This window comes from Ranitomeya variabilis, chromosome 2 (assembly GCF_051348905.1).
Source record: "Ranitomeya variabilis isolate aRanVar5 chromosome 2, aRanVar5.hap1, whole genome shotgun sequence".
NCBI lineage: Eukaryota > Metazoa > Chordata > Amphibia > Anura > Dendrobatidae > Ranitomeya > Ranitomeya variabilis.
Window position 1 is genome coordinate 165,195,583 of NC_135233.1, and position 18,149 is coordinate 165,213,731.

General features: G+C 43.5%; 1 protein-coding gene across 1 annotated transcript in view; it reads right to left on the reverse strand.

Moving 5' to 3' along the window:
* ANAPC1 (anaphase promoting complex subunit 1) overlaps window positions 1-17,806 on the reverse strand; it is a 258,672-nt gene extending 240,866 nt beyond the window's left edge. The window contains exons 1-4 of the mRNA XM_077283141.1: window positions 17,291-17,806; window positions 14,789-14,950; window positions 13,029-13,080; window positions 12,033-12,133 (exon numbers count right to left, since the gene is read on the reverse strand). Coding sequence (XP_077139256.1) covers window positions 12,033-12,133; window positions 13,029-13,080; window positions 14,789-14,950; window positions 17,291-17,503 — 528 coding nt within the window. The 5' untranslated portion in view covers window positions 17,504-17,806. The remainder of the gene's footprint in view (window positions 1-12,032; window positions 12,134-13,028; window positions 13,081-14,788; window positions 14,951-17,290) is intronic.
* Between the last annotated feature and the right edge of the window lie 343 nt (window positions 17,807-18,149).

Sequence of the window (18,149 nt, forward strand, 5' to 3'; positions counted from 1 at the left end):
GTTAAAAATAATAAAAAACGGTTATATACTCACCCTCTGACGTCCCGATCTCCTCGGCGCTGCACGCGGCGGTCCGGTTCCAAAGATGCTGTGCGAGAAGGACGTCACCGCAGGTCCTGCTCGCACAGCAACCTGAGACCGGATGGCCGCGTGCAGCACTGAGAGGTGAGTATATCATTATTTTTTTATTTTAATTCTTTTTTTTTTACACAGATATGGTTCCCAGGGCCTGGAGGAGAGTCTCCTCTCCTCCACCCCGGGTACCATCTGCACATTATCCGCTTACTTCCCGCAACGTGGGCACAGCCCCATGCGGGAAGTTAGCGGATCAATGCATTCCTATGTGTGCAGAATCGCAGCGATTGTGCACAAAAGAACTGACATGCTGCGGAATGTAAACCGCTGCGTTTCTGCGCTGTTTTTCCCACAGCATGTGCACAGCGGATTGCGGTTTCCATAGGGTTTACATGTAACTGTAAACGCAATGGAAACTGCTGCGGACCCGCAGCTGCAGAAACGCTGCGGATCCGCGGTAAAAACCGCTATGTGTGCACATAGCCTTAAAATCTTCCAACTCCATCATCGCCCCAATCCTCCTGTATGGCAGTGAAGTCTGGGGTCCTCACACCTACCCAGACTGGTCAAGGTGGGATTCCAGTCCAAAAGAAATATTCCACCTGGAATTCTGCAAGCACCTTCTCCAGGTCCATCGGAGCACCTCCAACAGTGCTTGTCGGGCCGAGCTGGGCAGATTCCCTCTGCACCTAACAGTCCTAAAGAGGGCGCTCTCATTCCGGGCTCACCTGCATAGAAGAAATCCAAGCTCCCATCACCATAAAGCCCTGATACATGTAGGTGAAACAGAAAAACCAGAACCCTCGGAACAGCCCAGCCAAACCCAACCGGACCAGAACACCAATCACAACAACCTGACAAAAGCCAGAATCAGGAAGATGGCAGATGAAGGCCAGGAGAGGTATGTCAGTGACTGGAAGAATGATATCATCAGCTCACAGAAACTGATCATGTACCGGAGCCTACAGAGAGACTACAGACTGGCCCCATATCTGGAGAAACTCCCGGACCCCAGAGATCGCAAGATCCTGAGCCGATATAGACTCAGTGCCCACAGTCTGGCCATCGAATGTGGCCGACACAGGCAGAACTACAAGCCCAGGGAGGAAAGACTGTGCCAACACTGTGATCAGGAGGCCATAGAGGACGAAACCCACTTCCTGCTACACTGCTCCAAATACTCAGCAGTGAGGGACACTCACTTCATTAGACTCTCACATCTCTTCCCGGACTTCATCACCATGAAGGAGGAAGAGAAGACATATATCCTGCTGGGAGAAGAAGAGAGAGCAGTGGAGATAGCAGCGCGGTATGTGAGCGAATGTCATAGACTGCGAGAAAGAGAACTATGATGCTATGGACTATAGCCCCCACAATGGATCTGCCCCCATCCACCTCCCCTACAGCTCCTACCCAACATCCCCACAGTCCATGTATGTGTGTGTGTGTGTGTGTGTGTGTGTGTGTGTGTGTGTGTGTGTGTGTGTGTGTGTGTGTGTGTGTGTATGTGTGTATATATATATGTGTATATATATATATATATATATATATATATATATATATATATATATATATATATATATATATATATATATATATATATATATATATATATATATATATATATATATATATATATATATATCGAGCCTCCTGATGAGCCTAGGCAGGCGAGACGCGTTGAGGCGCTAATCTCTAAGGACAGAGGGTGTAGGAAGTCGTGCATTATGCAGATAAGTATTAGTGGCGGTAATGGGCCTTTGGCCACTAAATTTTGTCACTGGACACACATATAGCATGACCAGTTAGTATCATTGTGGTAAAACTACTGGGGTATATGAACTGTGAACCAAGTTGGTGTTGTTTTCTCCCAGGCTCGAGCTATATGATATATGTGGTGTCCGGACTTGGTATATAGACACATTGGCTGCATGGATATCAGAGTGTTGATCTGGTAATCCCATTAGATCCTTGATTGAAAAGGTCTGAGACACAGATGAATATATTCAACCCTTGATATGATAGGGATGTGCATTTAATAAACAGACACCTATAGCGGTTACTAATATCTGCTTCTATCTATTATCTACTACACCGGCCTCTGTTCCTGTTGTTTTCAGATTGTTTTTATATACTTCTTTGGGTGTTAGCTTTCCCTAGGACAGTATCTGCCTGTCTAGACATAGAGGTCCCTTAGTCCACGGGCAGAGGGTCTCATTAGTGGCTGTAGGGTTCATTAGGGCCCCTAGGGTCAGTCATCGTGGAGCGGGGGCGCCAATATCGTTCCCCCCTAGGGTGTCAACCTCCGCTGACAGGCAGGAAGTATCCAGGTGGGCCTTTGGGGACTGCTAGCTATACCCCATAGATTTTTAATTGGGTTGAACACGTTTTGATGTTGTTTTTGTTTTATTTTGGTCACTTTTGGTGGCATGGTTGCCTTGGTTTTAATAATAAAGATTGTTCGGGTAAAAATACATGATTTTGTGCTTTGAAACCCTTTAATCCATCTTAGACGAGACATGTACATATATACACATATATATATATATATATATGTGTGTATATATGTACATGTACACACACACACATATATATATATATATATATACACACATATACACACAGTATATATACACACACACATACACAGTGTTCCAAATTATTATGCAAATAATATTTCCTCATATTTTCTCTAAATTACCTATCTGAATTGCACTCATTGTTATTTTCCAGTCATCTACTATTCTAGTATAATTGCAATGTTTTGGAACAAACTGCCTATGAAAACAGTATCTTTAAAAAAAAAATAAACACTCAAAATGCATGTTCCAAATTATTATGCACAGCAGTTTTCAACCTTTTTGTTTTTATATTTTGAACAAAAAAATGGTCAATTGTGAAGTTATAAGCATTATCAGCTTATTACAAAATGAAATCAAACAGTTTTCAAGTGAAAACTTTATTCTAGGTGATGTTACATTTGCACATAGGACCCCTTGTTCGAAAGAAGCTTCTGAACTCTCTCGTCCATTGAATTTGTCAGTTTTTGGATGGTTTCTGCTTCAATTGTTTTGCATGTGGACAGAATACCCTCCCAGAGCTGTTGCTTAGATGTGAACTGCCACCCGCCATCATAGACACTCCTTTTGATGATGCTCCAGAGGTTCTCAATGGGGTTGAGGTCAGGGGAAGATGGTGGCCACACCATAAGTTTTTGTCCTCTTTTATGCCCATAGCAGCCAGAGATGCAGATGTGTTTTTTGCAGCATGAGACGGTGCATTATCATGCATGAAAATGATCTTGCTGTGGAAAAGCACGGTTCTTCCTCTTGAACCATGGCAGGAAGTGTTTTAGAAACTCCACATAGATTATGGCGTTCATCTTTACCCCTTCAGGGATCATAAAGGGGCCGACAATCTCTCCCCATGATTCCAGCCCAAAACATTACTCCACCTCCTCCTTGTTGGCGCCTTAGCCATGTTTTCATGGGGTGTCCATCAACCAGCCATCCTCCACTCCATCCATCTGGACCATCGAGCGTTGCACGGCACTCATCGGTGAACAAAACAGTTTGGAAGTCAGTCTTCATGTATCGTTTGGCCCACTGGAGCCGTTTCTGCTTGTGTGCAGTGGATAGAGGTGGTCGACAGGATGGCTTACGCACAGCTGCAAACCTCTGAAGGACCCTGCATCTTGTTGTTCTGGGGACGTTGGAGGCACCAGAGGCTTCAAAAACTTGTCTGCTGCTATGACAAGGCATTTTTGCAGCTGCTCTTTTAACCTTACGCATTTGCCTGTTGGAAATAGTCCTCAATTTTTCCTTATCAGCATGTACACGTGTGTGCTGGGAATCAGCTACATACTTCTTGATTGTGCGATGATCACGATGAAGTGTCTTGGCAATGTTGATTGTAGTCATGCCTTGACCTAAATACTCCACAATTTGTTGCTTCTCAGCAGCTGACACATCCTTTTTCTTTCCCATTTTGGCAAAAAATGTAGGCTGCTTAATAATGTGGAACAGCCTTCTTAAGTAGTCTTGCCTTTATTTGGACACACCTGCCAAACTAATTTGCACAGGTATCTGCAATTGCTTTCAGTGATATAAAGAGCCCTGACACACATCACCATCAATGAGTTTAAATGACAAACAAAAAAATTCTAACCTTATCACTCCTAAACTCTTTGTGTATATATATATATATATATATATATATATATATATATATATATATATATATATATATATATATATATATATATATATATATATATATATACACACACACACACACCTCTGTCAAAAATTAAGAGACCACTGTAAAATGTTCAGTTCGTCTGATTTTTCTCTTTATAGGTATATTTTTGAGTAAAATGTAAATTTTTCTTTTATTCTATAAACTTCTCACACCGTGTCCCCGAATTTCCAAGCAATAAATTTTGTATTTTTTTCTGACAAATAAAAATGGTCAAAATATAAAAAACACCAGTGCTTTCAGACCTCAAATATTGCAAAGAAAACAAGTTCATAATCATTTAGAAATAACAATACTAATGTTTTAACTCAGGAAGAGTTCAGAAATCAATATTTTGTGGAATAACCATGATTTTTAATCACAGCTTTCATGCGTCCTGGCATGCTTTCCACCAGTCTTTCACACTGCTTCTGGCGCAAAAATTTAAGTAGTTGTTGTTTGACGGCTCGTGACTATCCATCATCCTCTTGATTACATTCCAGAGGCTTTAAATGGGGTTCAGGTCTGGAGATTGGGCTGCCCAGGACAGGGTTTTGATGTGGTGGCCTCTTAATTTTTGCCAGAGGTAGGTAGGTAGATAGGTGTGTAAATATAAAATATATTATATATATATATATATATATATATATATATATATATATATATATATATATATATATATATATATATATCTCTTACATATACACACACAAACACAGTTGCTTCTTACAAAACTACAGTGTCATCTAAAACTTTATTTCAGTTCGTCAGTACATAAAGTGAACAAAGTGAAACTCATATAGAGTCATTATAAACAGAGTGATCTACTTCAATTGTTTATTTCTGTTAATGTTGATGATTATGGCTTGCAGCCAATGAAAACCCAAAAGTCATTATCTCAGTAAATTAGAATTTTTACCAAAAAACACCTAAAAGGCTTTCTGAGCATTTAAAAAGGTCCGTAAGTCTGTTTCAGTAGGTTCCACAATCATGGGGAAGACTGTGGACTGTACAGATGTTCAGAAGGCAGTCATTGACACACTCCACAAGGAGGGTAAGCCACAAAATGTCATTGCTAAAGAAGCTGGCTGTTCAGAGTGCTGTATCCAAGCATATTAACCCCTTCACCCCCAAGGGTGGTTTGCACGTTAATGACCAGGCCAATTTTTACAATTCTGACCACTGTCCCTTTATGAGGTTAGAACTCTGGAACGCTTCAACGGATCTTGGCGATTCTGACATTGTTTTCTCGTGACATATTGTACTTCATGATAGTGGTAAAATTTCTTCGATATAACTTGCATTTATTTGTTAAAAAAACGGATATTTGGCGAAAATTTTGAAAATTTCACAATTTTCCAACTTTGAATTTTTATGCCCTTAAATCACAGACATGTCACGCAAAATACTTAATAAGTAACATTTCCCACATGTCTACTTTACATCAGCACAATTTTGGAACCAAATTTTTTTTTTGTTATTGAGTTATAAGGGTTAAAAATTGACCAGCAATTTCTCATTTTTACAACACCATTTTTTTTCAGGGACCACATCTCATTTGAAGTCATTTTGAGGGGTCTATATGACAGAAAATACCCAAGTGTGACACCATTCTAAAAACTGCACCCCTCAAGGTGCTCAAAACCACATTCAAGAAATTTATTAACCCTTCAGATGTTTCACAGGAATTTTTGGAATGTTTGAAAAAAAGTTAAATGTTCATTTTTATTTTTTTTTTATTTTTTTTATTTTTTTACACAAAATTTATTTCAGCTCCAATTTGTTTTATTTTACCAAGGGTAACAGGAGAAAATGGACCCCAAAAGTTGTTGTACAATTTGTCCTGAGTACGCTAGTACCCCAAATGTGGGGGTAAACCACTGTTTGGGCGCATGGCAGAGCTCGGAAGGAAAGGAGCGCCATTTGACTTTTCAATGCAAAATTGACTGGAATTGACATGGGACGCCATGTTGCGTTTGGAGAGCCCCTGATGTGCCTAAACATTGAAACCCCCCACAAGTGACACCATTTTGGAAAGTAGACCCCCTAAGGAACTTATCTAGATGTGTGGTGAGCACTTTGACCCAACAAGTGCTTCACAGAAGTTTATAATGCAGAGCCGTAAAAAAAAAAAAAAATCATATTTTTTCACGAAAATGATCTTTTCGCCCCCATTTTTTTTATTTTACCAAGAGTAAGAGAAGAAATTAGACCACAAAAGTTGTTGTGCAATTTGTCCTGAGTACAACGATACCCCATATGTGGGTTTAAACCATTGTTTGGGCGCAGGGCAGAGCTCAGAAGGGAAGGAGCGCCATTTGACTTTTCAATGCAAAATTGACTGGAATTGAGATGGGACGCCATGTTGCGTTTGGAGAGCCCCTGATGTGCCGAAACATTGAAACCCCCCACAAGTGACACCATTTTGGAAAGTAGACCCCCTAAGGAACTTATCTAGATGTGTGTTGAGCACTTTGACCCAACAAGTGCTTCACAGAAGTTTATAATGCAGAGCCGTAAAAAAAAAAATCATATTTTTTCACGAAAATGATCTTTTCGCCCCCATTTTTTTTATTTTACCAAGAGTAAGAGAAGAAATTAGACCACAAAAGTTGTTGTGCAATTTGTCCTGAGTACGACGATACCCCATATGTGGGGGTAAACCACTGTTTGGGCGCATAGCAGAGCTCGGAAGGGAAGGAGCGCTATTTTACTTTTCAATGCAAAATTGACTGGAATTAAGATGGGACGCCATGTTGCGTTTGGAGAGACCCTGATGTGCCTAAACATTAAAACCCCCCACAAGTGACACCATTTTGGAAAGTAGACCCCCTAAGGAACTTATCTAGATGTGTTTTGAGAGCTTTGAACCCCCAAGTGTTTCAGTACAGTTTATAACGCAAAGCCGTGAAAATAAAAATTCCTCTTTTTTTTCACAGAAATGATTTTTTAGCCCCCAGCTTTGTATTTTTACAAGGGTAACATAATAAATTGGACCCCAAAAGTTGTTGTCCAATTTGTCCTGAGTACGCCGATACCCCATATGTGGGGGGGAAGCACTGTTTGGGCGCATGACAGAGCTCGGAAGGGAAGGAGCGCCATTTGGAATGCAGACTTAAATGGATTGGTCTGCAGGCGTCACGTTGCATTTGCAGAGCCCCTGATGTACCCAAACAGTAGAAACCCCCCACAAGTGACCCCAAATTGGAAACTAGACCTCCCTAGGAACTTATCTAGATGTGTTGTGAAAACTTTGAACCCCCAAGTGTTTCACTACAGTTTACAACGCAGAGCCGTAAAAATAAAAAATCTTTTTTTTCCCACAAAACTTATTTTTTAGCCCCCAGTTTTGTATTTTCCCAAGGGTAACAGGAGAAATTGGACCCCAAAAGATGTTGTCCAATTTGTCCTGAGTACGCCGATACCCCATATGTTGGGGTAAACCCCTGTTTGGGTACACGGGAGAGCTCTGAAGGGAAGGAGCACTGTTTTACTTTTTCAACGCAGAATTGTCTGGAATTGAGATCGGATGCCATGTCCCGTTTGGAGAGCCCCTGATGTGCCTAAACAGTGGAAACCCCCCAATTATAACTGAAACCCTAATCCAAACACACCCCTTACCCCAATCCAAACGGTAACCCTAACCACACCCCTAACCCTGACACACCCCTAACCCTAATCCCAACCCTATTCCCAATCGTAAATGTAATCCAAACCCTAACCCTAACTTTAGCCCCAACCCTAACTGTAGCCTTAACCCTAGCCCTAACCCTCGCCCTAACCCTCGCCCTAACCCTAGCAATAACCCTAACCCTAGCCCTAACCCTAGCAATAACCCTAGCCCTAACCCTAGCCCTAACCTTAGCAATAACCCTAACCCTAGCCCTAACCCTAGCAATAACCCTAGCCCTAACCCTAGCCCTAGCCCTAGCAATAACCCTAGCCCTAACCCTAGCCCTAACCCTAACCCTAGCCCTAACCCTAATGGGAAAATGGAAATAAATACATTTTTTTTTCCCCTAACTAAGGGGTTGATGAAGGGGGGTTTCATTTACTTTTATAGCGGGTTATTTAGCGGATTTTTATGATTGGCAGCCGTCACACACTGAAAGACGCTTTTTATTGCAAAAAATATTTTTTGCGTTACCACATTTTGAAAGCTATAATTTTTCCATATTTGAGTCCACAGAGTCATGTGAGGTCTTGTTTTTTGCGGGACGAGTTGACGTTTTTATTGGTAACATTTTCGGGCACATGACATTTTTTGATCGCTTTTTATTCCGATTTTTGTGAGGCAGAATGATCAAAAACCAGCTTTTCATGAATTTCTTTTGGGGGAGGCGTTTATACCGTTCCGCGTTTGGTAAAATTGATAAAGCAGTTTTATTCTTCGGTTCAGTACGATTACAGCGATACCTCATTTATATCATTTTTTTATGTTTTGGCGCTTTTATACGATAAAAGCTATTTTATAGAAAAAATAATTATTTTGGTATCGCTTTATTCTCAGGACTATAACTTTTTTATTTTTTTGCTGATGATGCTGTGTGGTGGCTCGTTTTTTGCGGGACAAGATGACGTTTTCAGCGGTACCATGGTTATTTATATCTGTCTTTTTGATCGCGTGTTATTCCACTTTTTGTTCGGCGGTATGGTAATAAAGCGTTGTTTTTTGCCTCGTTTTTTTTTTTTTTCTCACGGTGTTTACTGAAGGGGTTAACTAGTGGGACAGTTTTATAGGTCGGGTCGTTACGGACGCGGCGATACTAAATATGTGTACTTTTATTGTTTTTGTTTTTTATTTAGATAAAGAAATGTATTTATGGGAACAATATTTTTTTTTTTTTCTTTATTTAGGAATTTATTTTTTATTTATTTTTTTACACATGTGGGAAAAAATTTTTTTAACTTTTTTACTTTGTCCCAGGGGGGGACATTACAGATCGTTGATCTGAGAGTGTGCACAGCACTCTGTCAGATTGGCGATCTGCTGTGCAGGGCTGCAGGCTTACCAGCGCCTGCTCTGAGCAGGCACTCGGTAAGCCACCTCCCTCCCTGCAGGACCCGGATGCCGCGGCCATCTTGGATCCGGGACCTGCGGCGAGGAGGGAGGTAGGAGACCCTCGGAGCAACGCGATCACATCGCGTTGCTGCGGGGGTCTCAGGGAAGCCCGCAGGGAGCCCCCTCCCTGCGCGATGCTTCCCTATACCGCCGGTACACCGCGATCATGTTTGATCGCGGTGTGCGGGGGTTAATGTGCCGGGGGCGGTCCGCGACCGCTCCTGGCACATAGTGCCGGATGTCAGCTGCGATATGCAGTTGACACCCGGCCGCGATCGGCCGCGCTCCCCCCGTGAGCGCGGCCGATCGCGTATGACGTACTATCCCGTCGGTGGTCATACGGGCCCACCCCACCTCGACGGGATAGTACGTCAGATGTCAGAAAGGGGTTAATGGAAGGTTGAGTGGAAGGAAAAAGTGTTGTAGAAAAAGGTGCACAAGCAACTGGGATTACTGAAGCCTTGAAAGGATTGTTAAGAAAAGGCCATTCAAAAATTTAGAGGAGATTCACAAGGAGTGGACTGCTGCTGGAGTCATTGCTTCAAGAGCCACCACACACAGACATATCCAGAACATGGGCTACAAGTATCACATTCCTTGTGTCAAGCCACTCATGACCAATAGACAACGCCAGAAGCGTCTTACCTGGGCCAAGGAGAAAAAAGAACTGAACTGTTGCTCAGTGTTCCAATGTGTTTGTTTTCAGATGAAAGTAAATTCTGCATTTCATTTGGAAATCAAGGTCCCAGAGTCTGGAGGAAGAGTGGAGAGGCCACAATCCAAGCTGCATGAGGTGTAGTGTGAAGTTTCCATAATCAGTGATCGTTTGGTGAGCCATGTCATCTGCTGGTGTAGGTCCTCTGTGTTTTAAGACCAAAGTCAGTGCAACCGTCCACTAGGAGATTTTAGAGCACTTTATGCTTCCCTCTGCCGACAAGCTTTCTGGAGATGGAAATTTCATTCTCCAGCAGGACTTGGCACCTGTCCACACTGCCAAAAGTACCAATACCTGGTTTAAAGACAATAGTATCACTGTGCTTGATTGGCCAGCAAACTCGCCTGACCTTAACCCCACAGAGAATCTATGGGGTATTGTCAAGAGGAAAATGAGAGACACCAAACCCAACAATGCAGATGAGCTGAATGCTGCTATCAAAGCAACCTGGGCTTCCAAAACACCTCAGCACTGCCACAGACTGATCACCTCTATGCTACGCCGCATTGATGCAGTAATTGATGCAAAAGGAGTCTCAACCAAGTATTGAGTGCATTTACAGAACATACATTTCAGTAGGCCAACAGTTTGGATTTTAAAATAATTTTTCAAGCTGGTGTTATAAAGTATTCTTATTTACTGAGATAATGACTTTTGGGTTTTCATTGGCTGTAAGCCAAAATCATCAACATTAACAGATATAAACAGTTGAAATAGATCTCTCTGTAATGATTCTATAATATATGAATTTCACTTTTTGTATTGAAGAACTGAAATAAATTAACTGTTTGATGACATTTTAATTGTGAGAAGCACCTGTATGTATATTACACATGTGTGTGCCACTGACATCATTATATCTATCTATTCTTTGTGTATATATCTATTCTAACTTGTCAGTGTGATTTTACCGTACACGGCAAATGAAGTGTCGGCTTTTCAAAGGATGTAGAGGTATGGTTCTACAGTAAATAGTTTTTTTTCTCTGGGGGCACTCAACTTTATTAGCATGCACAAAGAGACACAAGTTATCCCCCAAAATGAGTGAAAAATATGCAACAAAACATGCGTTTTTGCCGCAGCTTCTTTCCAGCCAAGAAATCAGGGTTTTTTGCTGCAGAAAAAAAATGCAGCCAAAACGCCCAGTGTGAACCTACCCTAAGAATGACGATAGCAAACTGGTAGAGCTTTTTTTATATGTTTGTATTTTTACATGCACTTCACTTTGTAGTCCACTTTAGGGACTTGAATGTATGATAGCTTGTTCTGTGTACTGCAATACTGCAGTATATAGGAAACATGATGGTCACCTATTACACTCAGCCTGTGGTTGGACTTCACACAAGTACCAGAATCGTAGCATGGGGGCCTTATGCAGGCCTAAGGTTGGCATGGATTCCCATCATCAGCAACCTCCTGCAATCCGATGGCATCCACCAGGCTCCCGACACAGCACGCCACCCAGATTGTTTGCCTTAAATGCCCTAGTCATTGACAATGGCATTTAAGAGTATGCTGCTGTTCTATGTAAATGCAAACTGTAAAACACAGGTGAAGCCTGCTGTGTGTGAAGCAGCCGCAGATCCTGAGCCAGCTCTATACAACTGCACCCAACAAAGGAAGTCCTGGTCGGGAAGGCCAGGGCCCGACCATGGGCTAGTCAGCGGAGACGCATAATCCCCAGACAGCTTTCCTAAATATGTTTTATCTCAAATTTTGGCATTCGCAAGTAAAACATACATGGATGCAATAACGTGCTTTAGGCAGCATAAATCAGATAACAGGTCCTCTTTAGAACAGCTTTGCACCCTTGAAATCGAGGAATCTGCTATAGCTATGATCTCTATAAAAGGTATATCCTACCACTTAGTAATTATAATTGCATACTAGAAATATTCAGACCGGAAAATCACTTTATCTAATCACAAAAAACATTTCCCCTACCTGAAAAGGCAGTGGGGCGATATAATCTTTCCCTTCCGTGTTGTGGACGTTGATACAGGAGCGCTGCAGGATACAGATACATTTCTCTACTTTATCTTCACCTAAGAAATAGTACAATAGATTTAGAAGTAGGCGCAAAGGCCTAACACTGTGACCCCTTCTCACACTGCACTGTTTGCATTTTACAACATCTCTTCACTGTCAAGTGGAGGAGCGGCCATTTTCTTGTTTTTTTACTAAGGGACAAGGATTGGGAAACACACAGTCTTTCCCTACGAGTCCCGGAAGTGTTTAACAAACATATATCCCAAGATTAGGTCTGAATAGCCCAGAGAGGGAATAAAACACAAAGCAGATTTGTAGCAGAAACCTGAGACTGTCCCAATCCTCTGTGTGAGGAAAGGCCAACCATTCAGACGGATGGAACAGATTTTCCCTTAGATATTTGTGAAACAATTCTGTGGTGTGAATACATCTGCCTGCACTAGAATAAAGTGACTATATAACCCAGGCATTGTGCTGTGTAGTCCGCGCCAAACAAAAAAGCTGAAAAACTGCTGGTGTCCAGGGTCTTAAAATTAGGCCTTTTTTGTTAACAGATAAAAAAAAATAGAAATAATAAAAAATAAAACATTATCTATACTACACAAAGCAGAAGCAGCGTCAGAATTATTTTACTGAAAGAGTAGCATACGCTTGGAACACAATTCTGAAAAATAAACAATAGTGACGAGCGAACGTGCTCGGAGAAGGTATTATCCAAGCATGCTTGTGTGCTAACAGTGTATTCGGCGTGCTCAAAATCTATATTCGCGTCCCTGCAGCTGCATTTCTCTGCGTATCTTTCTAGCACACCCAAGACTAGGTTAGTACCCAAGCATGCTCAGATAAAACCTTATCCAAGAATGTTCGCTCATCACTAATAGAACACCCGCTCAAGAAGAAGAGCCAACATATATACTAGGTCAATATTTATGCTTTAATGCTACAACTTACATTCTTCATTTTCTGATTTATTACCAATTACAGTAAAGTCACACCAGAGAGCCTGCAAAAAAAGAAAAAAAAAACTATTTAGGTACAACATATGAAAATTGGTTAAAGGGAACCTGTCACCAGGTTTGGCCGATATGAAGTTACGGCCACCACCTTTCAGGGATTTTATACAGCATTCTATAATGCTGTACATCTGCCCCCAACCCGACCTGTACGAGAAGAAAAATAACTTATTATACTCACCTGCCGTTCTGGTCCTATGGGTGGTGCAGGTCTTGGTCCGGTGCCTCCCATCTTCATCTGGCCTTCCTCTTTCTTCTAAAATGTGAGGCGCCAGACCAAGAAGAACGACACCCCTCGGACAAGACTGCCCAGCAGGTGAGTATATTAAAAGTTATTTTTCTTCTCTTGCAGGTCGGGTTGGGGCAGATACATAGCATTATAGAATATGCTGTATATCAGCAGCGAAAGTGGTGGCCTTAGTTCATATCGGCCAAACCTGGTGACAGGTTCCCTTTAAAGGAATTTTCCCTTCCAGAAAATTCATGTTCCACAACTGCAGTTTGAAAGAAAAAAAACAACATATGTTCACCCTCCCTGATTTGATTGTCTCCACAAAAGAAAGGCAAAACTAAAAGCAAAAAAAAAAAAAAGTTTGATGTTCCTGTGTTTGTTTGTTTTTTTGTTTGTTTTTTTTGGGGGGGGTTGTTATTGCAGCACTGGAGTGGTGCTACTCCCTGCCGCTAGTGACCTGCTGGAGCGTTCTGGAAATCATGAATCAATGTAAGTCTATGAAGTCTATGAGAGCCAGAACAAGGCCAGGATGAGGTTCTCAGACTTACATTGAGAACTGCTGTGACCATTAGCTCTGACGTCTGGTTAGTCAGAAGTTGTGGTCACAAGATGGTGGTGCGGGACCAGAGAGGTGCTGGGAAGAGATGAAGACAGCAGCTGGTAAGTAAAAGACTAGGCTCAAGGAACTTAGAACAGTAGCACCACTGCAGCGATGAAAAAACAAAAATAGTACTGGAGTGATGCTTTAATTGTGTTCTACAGCCACTACTAGAGCGTGTGTCCAGTTCAACATTAAAAATTTGGTGAAAGGTTCCCTTTACATATTCTATATGATAGATATACCTATCCTGTGATAAAAATAATAAGGTTAAAATACATGCAATATATTCACATTTCCATTGTCTGTCTTCCACCAGTGATGCCTGGTTGAACATGATGACATAAAGCTAATGGGAGATTGTGTTACCTGACAACAGAGGTAGTGCTGCTTCTTCCTCCAGAACCAAAGGGTTTTTAAGGTTGCTAAAACTGGCATCAGATTTAAAAGATTTCAACTTTTGGATCAGATTTCAATTTTAGCATAGAAGAAAAAAAAAAATATATATCCCACAAATCAACCAACATGGAAAAACAGATTTACTTATTGTCGATCTAGCTATAACCCACAAATTCAAACATCTAAGGCTAGGTTCACACTAGTGTTCGCATGGCATTTTTTCAGTTTTGTTAAATGAACTTCTGCAAGAAATGTCTCAGTCCTATGATGGATACAAATGATGCCAGATGGACCCCATTCATCACTAGTTTATGTTGAGGAGACCACTATTTTAACAGAAAAAAAAAAAGGAGTAGTATGTTACGGAGCCTCCTAAAAGAAACTCCAATGCAAGTGTGTGAGCCTAGCCTTGGCTCGCCGATCAATAACATTTTTACACATAGCTAGATGCAATACCACTGTAACATACCTGAACGACCGGGCTGTCAACTGTAAAAGCTTTATACACCGCAGATGCATGGATTTTACTCCCTTTGCTCCAAATGACCATGTTCCCAGCAACATAAAGCTCTTCATCATACTCCACATCTTTACTAGGGTCACCAACACCTTTCCTTAATTGCCAATTTTCCTGGGGACCATAGAAAAATAGAAGAAAAAACTTAAGACAGAAAGCTAAAATCAAAATCAGCAGTACTTCACTAGCATACACAGAATGCAGAAAACTACACTGTATGTATAAAGGGATTGCCCAGGGCTGGATGACTATTCTTGGGACAGATCTGGGCTGTCCAGCCAAATTTTTGCAAAAGCTTTCAGCCATTACAGGGACATAAGCCTGATGTAATATGTCTTGATTCATTCATGATATATAGAGGTTATGGTTTTATTATTTTTATGCATTGCTTATATAGCGCTAACATATTCCTTATGCAAATTGCCTCTTCTGAGAAAAAGAGGACTTAACTCTATAGCGCCACCTGTTGGAAGTAGCGATGCTACAAGTCACAATCAACCCTTTAACGAGTCGTGTAATATGACTTAGGATAAAAGCCAAATCAGTATCTCAATTCGCAGACACGGTGTTTCGGACTGTTGGCCCTCGTCAGTGCGAAGCATGAGAACTGATTTGGCTAGGTGAGAGGCTCTGGACTATTCCTTAGCGCTTTACAGACATCATCATCACTGTCCACACTGGGGCACACAATATGTCTTTGAAGTGTGGGAGGAAACCGGAGAACCTGGAGGAAACCCATGCAATAATAGAGAGAACATACAAACTCTTTGCAGATGTTGTCCTTGGTGGGATTAGAACCCAGGACCCCAGTTCTGCAAGGCTGCAGTGCTAACCACTGAGCCAACATGCTGCCCTGGTTGTTCAGTAGTGATGAGCAAACGTGCTTGGATAACATGTTATCTGAGTATCGTGGGTGTGCTCAAATAATATGTTGGAGTCTGAGGATTGCCTAACAGCCGCAAAACATGGAGCCGCAGGGACTCAAACATATTATTCGATGATGCCCAAGATACTTGGAATTAATGGCGCTATATAAGTGAGTAAAATAAACACCTGAGCATGATTAGATAACACGCTATCCGAGCACATTCACTCAGTAATCACTATTGTTTAGTATTTGTTGACCTTTGCTGCAATCTGCGGTGACCTCAATGAGATCAGCACTGAACCGTGAGACTTTCTCACGGTGCTAGCGGTGATCTGACTCAGGTCACCGCAGTTCATTGGCCCGGCTGGGACCTGCGGCAACTCCGATGATATCACCGCTAGTCATTGATGTTGTGGTTATTCTCTAGTGGTTTTCAGCCTGGACAGTCATCTTGGCACCGTCCAGGTTGAAAACGGTTTATCCCCTAAACATGGATTACGGCATGGTGACAGGTGAGGTGTATGATTGCTTTCTATTTTTGTTTTATTGCAGGAGGCGAGGGGTTCAATGGAATGGGTGCTTTAACTGTGTTTGTTGTTCTAAAATAAAAAAGAAGTAACAGTGTGTTTTTTTTATTTCAAATAAAGGACTTTATTGTGACAATCACTACGTGGCACATTACCGGAGGGGGGCACCAGGTGACAATCACTACGTGGCACATTACCGGAGGGGGGCACCAGGTGACAATCACTACGTGGCACATTACCGGAGGGGGGCACCAGGTGACAATCACTACGTGGCACATTACCGGAGGGGGGCACCAGGTGACAATCACTACGTGGCACACTACCGGAGGGGGGCACCAGGTGACAATCACTACGTGGCACATTACCGGAGGGGGGCACCAGGTGACAATCACTACGTGGCACACTACCGGCGGGGGGCACCTGGTGACAATCACTACATGGCACATTACCGGAGGGGGGCACCAGGTGACAATCACTACGTGGCACACTACCGGCGGGGGGCACCTGGTGACAATCACTACGTGGCACACTACCGGAGGGGAGCACGTGGTGACAATCACTACGTGGCACACTACCGGAGGGGAGCACGTGGTGACAATCACTACGTGGCACACTACCGGAGGGGGGCACCTGGTGACAATCACTACGTGGCACACTACCGGCGGGGGGCACCTGGTGACAATCACTACGTGGCACATTACCGGAGGGGGGCACCAGGTGACAATCACTACGTGGCACACTACCGGCGGGGGGCACCTGGTGACAATCACTACGTGGCACACTACCGGAGGGGGGCACCTGGTGACAATCACTACGTGGCACACTACCGGCGGGGGGCACCTGGTGACAATCACTACGTGGCACACTACCGGAGGGGGGCACCTGGTGACAATCACTACGTGGCACACTACCGGAGGGGAGCACGTGGTGACAATCACTACGTGGCACACTACCGGAGGGGGGCACCTGGTGACAATCACTACGTGGCACACTACCGGCGGGTACATGATGACCCACGACCACCCGGCTCCCTTGCCGCTCCCCTCACACCCAGAGTACCTTGCTCTTCTCGTGGATCGTCACGTCCCGCAGGGATCCCACCAGTCCTGCCGCCCCGTCCGAGGACCAGAGCTCGGTGGCCGGCTGCAGCTGCCGGAGCTGGAGGTTCAGGGCATTAGGATGCTGCTTGCTGTGGTCTCGGCCAGAAGGTACAAACTCCTGCAAATCCCCTGCTGCAATCATTGTCTGCCTCTCTTCATAGATGTGCGACATGGGGTCCCAATATCCACATTATTTCTACAAGAGGGGGAAACCAGCACGGCACACTGCTCACCAACGCTCGCTGGAGGAATTTGGCGGTGTAGCACCGAGCTGTCACCGGGCACAGACCGCGACACCAGCAGCACCGCACTTTACGTTTGTGCTCAGTCCAGCCGCTTTACAGCCCGGCTCATGTGAAGACACCACAGAGACCAGCAGCAACCTGTGATACCGGCTGCTGAACCCAGAGACGGGAAAGTAGCTACCCCGCCAAGTGTGAGGGGATGGAGCGGTCACGTGCTTCTCAGCAGTCACGTGACATTTCTCAGCACTTTTCGTTACGTGATGTGCGCCCCCTACAGACCGGAGGTGTAGTGTACGCTTCTCCGGAGATGCGGTCGCCGCTGTGGGAGGTGGCTGTGTGGCAGGGCTGCTACATGGGGCAGTGATGGCTGCGGGAAGGACCGGGGTCCTGGCTGTACGGGGAATGCACGGTCCGTGCCCCAGCCCGAGTGTGAACTAACAGGTTGTGTGCTGGAGTGTAGGTACAAGAGGTGGTGCTGGGGGCACAGGAGTGTAATGGGGGACTGGTGCTGGGGGCCCAGGAGTGTAATGGGGGACTGGTGCTGGGGGCACAGGAGTGTAATGGGGGACTGGT